Source organism: Pseudonaja textilis, chromosome 10 (assembly GCF_049901715.1).
Source record: "Pseudonaja textilis isolate UNSWEBS1 chromosome 10, rPseTex1.2, whole genome shotgun sequence".
In the NCBI taxonomy this organism is placed as follows: Eukaryota; Metazoa; Chordata; class Lepidosauria; order Squamata; family Elapidae; genus Pseudonaja; species Pseudonaja textilis.
In genome coordinates, this window is record NC_141999.1 from 16,476,868 (window position 1) to 16,484,240 (window position 7,373).

Below are 7,373 nucleotides of genomic sequence, written 5' to 3' on the forward strand. Positions count from 1 at the left end.
TCTGTTATTTGTCATACGCTTTATTTATTTTATTTATATTTCATATTTCTTAAGCCTCCCACCTCCCTCAAGAGATTTTCTCAATAAATCATAGGTGAGCCAACCAAGGTTTTAGTTGGTTTAGCGCAACTGATGAGCCTGGTTACTGTTGACTTTCTAGATCAGGGGTCTCCAACCCTGGCAACTTAAAGATTTATGGACTTCAACTCCCAGAATTCATCAGCCAGCAAAAAGTTGAACTGCCTGTAGAGGTGATGTGTGAAGATGGGGAACAACAAGAAGACAAGGAAACGGGTCATCTACCACTCCAGCCTTGAACTCCTTTCCATGAAGGATGTGACTAGAGGCCACCCTTAACCTCATGGCTGCAATCACCACTTTGGGAACAGCAGCACTGCACAGAAAGCAACCTTCCTCACAACTTCCTCCCTCCAGATGTGTGGGCTTCTCCACAATTCCCAGCCAAGAGCAGCAAAGGCTGAACAAGGAGGAAGGGGCCTGAAGCCCAACACACCTAAGAAGGCAAGGGAAGGACAGCACAGAAGGTGGTTCCTGCCCTTTTAGTACAAACACACGGACAGAAACCACCAAACGCAGCTGGGAATCCAATGACGTTTGCAAGATGGCTGCCCACGAATCATCACCCTTGCCCATCCTGCCGGAACTCATGGTCCAGCAACTGGGATAGGAGCACACTGCTTCCCAACTCCCTGATCTATGCAATTCATTCTTAAGAATCTTTTTTTTTTAAAGAAATCCCATCCCACCTGACCAGGAAAATGAGGACATAAAAAGAGGGAGTTCAGAAGTCTATTGTCCTCCCAATCCAGCTTGCTTTCCTTGAGTTCTCCTCTGCTTCTAATCCAGCCTCTGGCTTTTCCCCCTCCAACAAAGCCTTCTGCAGGCGGTTGGTTTTGCCAATGGCCAGCTTAGGGAGTCCACGGTTGAGTCCCTCCAGCAGCACACAAGCTTTGCAAAGGGGCTGGCTAGAGAAGTAACCGCACCGCCGGCAAGTGCCCTGAATGGGCAAGCAAACATCCTTGCGGATAGCCAGACGCTCCCCCGAGTGCACCAGGTCAGCCACTGAGCTGGGCCTGATAGCCTCTAGGTCTTTCAGCAGGGCGCGGACATGGCCCCGGTAGGCGTTGGGGGCATACACGCACTCGGTGCTGAAGTAGTCCAAGCCTTGGAAGTAGGCATAGAGCACAATCTCTTTTTCATAAGCGTGCTTCAGTGGCTTACAGCGAGGCAGGGTTCCTTCGCCACCCGTCAGGATTTCGGCACAGCGTTGAAGCCGGCCAACGTCACCCCGCAGGAAATTCATCAAGATTGTCTCGGCCACGTCGTCAGCGTTATGACCTAGGAAGCAAAGAGAAGTGTAATAGGGGGGATGAAATGGAGCAAATGGGCCAGGGGTTTCCAAACTTGGCAACTTTAAGACTTGTAAGCTTCAACTCCCAGAATTCTATGCTGGCTGGAGAATTATGGGAGTAGAAGTCCACAAGTCTTAAAGTTGCCAAGTTTGGGGACCCCTGAAATAGGCTTTGGGGTTTTCTTTTACGGAGTCATCAAATAAGTTAGTAAAGTACAATAGAACAAAATTTGGGAAAAACAAAAACAAAACAAAACAAAAAAAAACAGAAAATCAAAAACCAACTCCCCTCCCGCTCCCTGACCAGGGCAGATCACACTGGCCACCTGATGGGCTCCATCCTCTCTGGGTTCCCCAGGCCCGCTGGCAAAACCAGGTCTTCGGTGACTTTTGGAAGAGACCTAGAGTGGGGGGCCATTCTAATCTCTGGGGGAATGATGTTCGGGAGAGATGGAGCCACCATGGAGAAGGCCCTTCTTCTCGGTCCCACCAGGTGTATCTCCCTCAGAGGTGAGACTCGCATCATTCCCTGCCTCCTTGCTCTAATGGCGCGGGTGGATGTGATTGACAAGAGATGTTTCCTTAGATAACCCAGACCCAAACCATGAAGGGCTTTAAAGGGGATAACCAGCACCTTGAATTGCATCTGGATTGAATTGAACTGCACAACGCTACCAAAGTTAACGTTCCCCATTATTATCCTTCCAAAAGCTTTAGGGCAGAAGAGGTCTTCAAACTTGACAGCTTGAAGATTTGTGGACTTCAACTCCCAGAATTCCTCCTCCAGACATGTTAGCTCAGAAATTCTGGGAGTTGAAGTCCACAAGCCTTAAACTTGCTAAGTTTGAAGACCCTTGACTTAACAGGTCTTTAAAAAACAGGGAAGGGGGCAAAACTCCCCTAGCAACTCCCTTAGCAACAGAAAGGTTGGGCTCCACTGTGATCGTAAATCGAGGACTACCTAACATTGATTTCCACCGGCGTTTTTGTACCCTTGTCCGCTACCACCGTCCCCGGGCTCAAGCCCTCCTTATACCTGTGGCGATCTTGTCCGCCCCTAAGAGAACGGCGCCCCGGTCCAGCGCCTGCCTCCGGAAGACGCCGCAGAAGGTGCAGTTGTTCTTGGCGCCGGTGTGCTGGACGATGCGGTCCATGCTCCAGCCGTAAAGCTCCCGGTAGGAGACCACGTGCAAGGGCAGGCCCAGGCGGCCCCGGTTGCGCTGGACGGCGGCCAGCGAGTCGTCCCGGTAGCCCGCGATGCCCTCGTCCACGGAGAGCAGCAGGAGGCGCAGGCCGTAGCCGTGGCGCTGGTTCAGCAGGCGCAGCACGTGCGCTAGCACCGTGGAATCCTTCCCGCCCGACGCCCCGATGGCCACCGTCTCGCCCGGCTGGAAAAGCCGCGCCGACACGATGGTGTCGTGCACCTCCGCTTCGAAGGCGGCCGCGAAGCAGCTCCGGCACAGCGCCTGGCCGGTTTTGGGGCGACGGAGCGCGGCGCGCTGAGCCCCGCAGCTCCCGCAAAGGACGGGCCCCGGCGGCGGCGGCGGCATCTCGCCAGCCGGAAGAAATGGGCCCCGGCTGCCCGGCTGGTTGACGCCCGCGAGGCAAGGACGGACTACGACTCCCGGCATGCTCCGCTTTTCCCGCTGCCCTTGGTTCTCACGGTGCTCAGAACTTTGCTCAGAACTTAAGTTCCCACGAGGGGCTGAGTTGATGCACCGTCCGTCCCAGCTGTTGGGGTTCGCGCACCGTGGTGGTTGGGGGCTGCTGGCCGTGTGGTTGGCAAGACGGCTTACTGAAGGTCCCTCCCCACCCGCCCAGAAAACCGGGGTTAAATCGATCGGCCTAGATGATCTCCAAGGTCCCTTCCAACTCTGATGTTCTATGTTTTCCAGCCCGGGGATCCTAACAGACAATGAACCAATGGAACAAGCTTGCTTTCAGACGTTGTGGGTGCTTCGCCTCTGGAGCTTTTTTAAGAAACGCCTGGACAGCCACTTGTCTGAAAGCATAGGATGGTCCTGCTCGAGCAGGGGGCTGGACTAGAAGACCTCCAAGGGCCCTTCCAGCTCTGTTCTGATTCTGGGGTTAAGTTGGAATGGGTAAACCGAGCACTACATGCCTCCTAGGAACAGCTGATCCATTAGAACAGGTTAATGAAAGTGTAGTCCCAGGAGTACACTTAATAATACAAGAGAGCCAGTTTGGGGTAGAAACAAGGATGCTGCAAGTTCTTTTGTTGTAGGCATTTTTTACTGAGTTACCAAGTATTACAAAATACAAAATACAAAAGTAAATAGAAGAGCAGTAGGGGGGAAGAGGAGTGAGGAAAGAAAAAGAAGCATTTACTTTTGACTCTCTTTGTTGCAGTAAAATAGGCATCAACATCATATCACAACTTTTTGCTGTTCCATAATAGTATAAACAAGCCATTTCTGTAAAGATCTATCAGTCTAATCTGTAAAACTCAAAGTCAGACTTTTATTCTTTTCCACATCTAGCACAAAGTTCAGAAGCGGTTTCCACATGGAAACAAAAGTATTTATGTTCTTTTCCTTAAATCAAAGTAGTCAGATTTTTCTATTTCAGCCAACTCTCATCAACTTCTGCAACGGGAGGCTGAGTTCTAATCTTACCTTAGGCATAAAGCCATCTGGGTAACTTTGGGCCAGGCACCCTGTCTCAACCCTAGGAAGAAGGCAAGAGCAAACCACTTCAGAAAGAAGTCTGAAAACTGCAGGCATTCCCATGTAGTTAACACTGATTCAAAGGCACCCATATACAGGCTTAATACAGCCCAGACTATGTCCTCTTTATCCAGGATGCGTTTAAGTACTTCTTTATTTATTGGAGATTTAAAGTTGTCCCGCTTTGAAAAGCCTCTGGATGGCTGTTGATGTTGCTATTGTTCAGTCACTGTGTTTGACTCTTCGTGATCCCGTGGACTATAGCACACTAGGCTTCCCTGTCCTCTCGTCTCCTGAAGTTTGTCCAAATTCACGTTCATTACATTGATGACACTAACCACCTTGTCCTCTGCCCTTACCTTTTGCCTTCCATCTTTCCCAACATCAAGATCTCCTCCAATGAGTCCCCTCTTCTCATTAGGCAGCCAAAATATTTGAGCTGCAGCTTCACGATCTGTCCTTCCAAAAAAACAGTGAAGGCTGATTTCCTTTAGGATTGACCAAAGTGATCTTCTTGCAGTCAAGAGTCTTCTCCAACACCACAATTCGAAAGCGCTCTGGACTGTATATTTCATATACAACATTTAAAAACATGGTTAGAAACATAATAAAAACAAGACAATATTAAAAAAACCTCCATAAACAATAACCCTAGGCCAGGAAACAGTCTTAAAAGATTTCTGGAGCACATGGAGAGTGATATTTCTGGCACTCTGGTTTTAAAAACTGCATCATTCTCAGCTCATTCAGCTGCTTTGTTTCTGCAGTAACTATGGTGTGCAATTATGACTTTGGTTCTTAAAAGCAAATTGTAAAATGCTGCCAATTTTCTCCCTAGTGATTTCTGAACTCTCCTAAGCACTGCTTAACTAGAGTATTGTTGTGATTTAACAGTAAGCACCATCACAAAGATAAGAGAGCCAGTTTGGTCTAGTAGTTAAGGCCCCAGGCTATAAGCTAGGAAACTCTTGAGTTCTAGTCCTGCCTTAAGCACGAAAACTAAGCCAGTCACTTTCTTTCAGGCCAACTCACCTCACAGGGTTGTTGTTATGGAGAAAAAATAGGATGAAAGAGTATTAGGTATGTTTGCCACTTTGAATTATTTGATAAAAATGGAGGTTGGAGAAGTATAAATAAAATAAGTTGGGTGATACTATTAATCCCAGCCAAAACCTTTTGCCCATCTAATGCTTCATTCGGATGATGAGACACTGCCACAAGGGGGCAGACTCATCTTAAGCATCTTCTGGAACATGGACTTCTCAGAAGATTATGGAACCTCTCACCTTTGCTGAACACTTAATGATTTTATTTACTTATTTATTTTATTTTGTCAAGTGATTATAAGATAACAGGTATAAGTATAAACATAGTTATGAATACATGAAATGGATACAAATAAGAAAAAAAGAAACAATACCAATCATACCTACTGTCTCTGTCCTATTGCTTCTTTTTTTTAATTTATACATATCCATTTCATGTATTCATAACTATGTTTATACTTATACCTGTTATCTTGTAAGCGATTGACAAATCAAATAAATAAATAAATAGGACAGGGACAGTAGGCACATTGGTGCGCTTATGCACACCCCCTACAGACCACTTAGGAAAGGGGTGAGGTCAATAGTAGACAGTCTAAGATTAAAGTTTTTGGGGTTTGGGGAAGAAACCACAGAGTCAGGTAGAGTATTCCAGACATTGACCACTCTGTTGCTGAAGTCGTATTTCCTGCAATCAAGTTTGGTGCGGTTTACCTTGAGTTTGCATCTATTGTGTGCTCTTGTATTGTTATGGTTGAAGCTGAAGTATTCATTGACAGGTAGGACATTGCAATGTATAATTTTATGTACTATATTTAGATCAGACCGAAGGTGACGTAGTTCTAGATTTTCTAGGTCTAGAATTTCAAGTCTGGTGGCATAAGGTATTCTACAACAAGTAGAGGAGTGGAGAACTCTTCTTGTGAAATATTTCTGGACTTTCTCCACTGTATTAATTCTGATGACCCAACAACAGATTAGGTGACATTGGGGAAGAGACCCCTGTGACATCCAATGTTTGTGCTCTGTCTAGCTCTGGTTTGCACTTGCCCTGTCATGGTTGTTTAACCTATAGCAAGGGTCTCCAAACTTGGCAACTTTAAGACTTGTGGACTTCAACTTCTAGAATTCCTCAGCCAGCCATGCTCTCTAGGGAATTCTGGGAGTTGAAGTCCCCAATTGTTAAAGTTGCCAAGTTTGGAGGGCCCCTGACCTATAGAAATGTATTATGTAGGAAAGTAGATGGGCTCAGCTGCAAAATCTGCTTCCTGTTATTTTTCCATCATTCTTTGCCTGGGTTCAGAAGAATTTAATTTCCTGTCTTCTTTGCAACTGCATTCCCAAAGAGGCCCAGGGAAACCATTCTGATCAAATAACTTTTCTATTTTTTTTCTCAAGTACTGTGATGTTGGAAAAGGAGAGCTAGTTTATTCAATTTCTGGAAAAATTTAAATATAACAAAACAAGGAAATTAAGAAGGAATAAATGGGAAGGGGAAAATACAAAGTGAAAAGAAAAAAAAAGGTAACGTCTAACTTTCTTCAATACAGTTACAGATGTAAAACAATCTTTTGATCTAAAATTCAATATTGTTTGGTATTGCTATAATCTGAAACAATTCAAACAACCAGACCTCAACATATAGCATTTATTTCAGCATCAAGCAAGAAATCCAAAAGTGGTTTCCATGTAGAACAGGGGTGTCAAACTCACAGCCCATGGGCTGGATGCCTCACATGCTGGCCCCTCCCCCTCCCGGTTTAGCGAAGGGGGAAAAAGTCCTGATACGCCAGGGGACGATGCTGTGATGTGAGTTTGACACTCCTGATGTAGAAAGAAAGCTAAACAAAGTATTTTATTTCATTAAGGTAATTTCATTAAGATAGTAACATTGCAGTCTCAACTTTTTATTTTTACATACTCATATATGCTAGCCATTTCTATAACAAGAAGCTTATCTAATCAGCAAAACCCAAGTTTCATTTTTTCCCCATCTCAAGCATAAAGTCCAGAAGCTGTTTCCAAGCAGAAACAAAATTGGGCATGTTCTTGTCTTTGTTTAAAGCAGTCAATTTAGGCATCGCTGCTAGTTCCATCTGTTTTTCTAGCCATTCATCCATTGTGGAAAGTAAAGTATCTTTCCATTTTTGTGCATAAAGTATTCTTGCTGCTGACAACAATACAGATATGATATTGCTTAACTAACACCCTCAGTGTCTCCTGCCAATAGCCATATTTGCCTGGTCTTTCAGTACATCCTGATGGACA

General features: G+C 45.6%; 1 protein-coding gene across 1 annotated transcript; it reads right to left on the bottom strand.

Annotated features, from left to right (window-relative positions):
• On the bottom strand, nucleotides 1–4,653 carry CTU1 (cytosolic thiouridylase subunit 1). The gene is made up of 2 exons (XM_026702407.2): nucleotides 2,409–4,653; nucleotides 1–1,359 (listed from the first exon to the last, which is right to left on the bottom strand). The coding sequence occupies exons 1-2, from the start codon at nucleotides 3,001–3,003 to the stop codon at nucleotides 803–805; spliced, it is 1,152 nt and encodes a 383-aa protein (XP_026558192.2). The 5' UTR covers nucleotides 3,004–4,653; the 3' UTR covers nucleotides 1–802.
• Between the last annotated feature and the right edge of the window lie 2,720 nt (nucleotides 4,654–7,373).

Bases quoted from the DNA above. Each gene is read 5' to 3' on its own strand.
- CTU1 (XM_026702407.2), bottom strand. From the start codon at position 3,003: ATGCCGGGAGTCGTAGTCCGTCCTTGCCTCGCGGGCGTCAACCAGCCG. The intron at 1,360-2,408 runs GTATAAGGAGGG...TTTGCTTCCTAG, and splicing joins GGCGGACAAGATCGCCACAG to GTCATAACGCTGACGACGTG.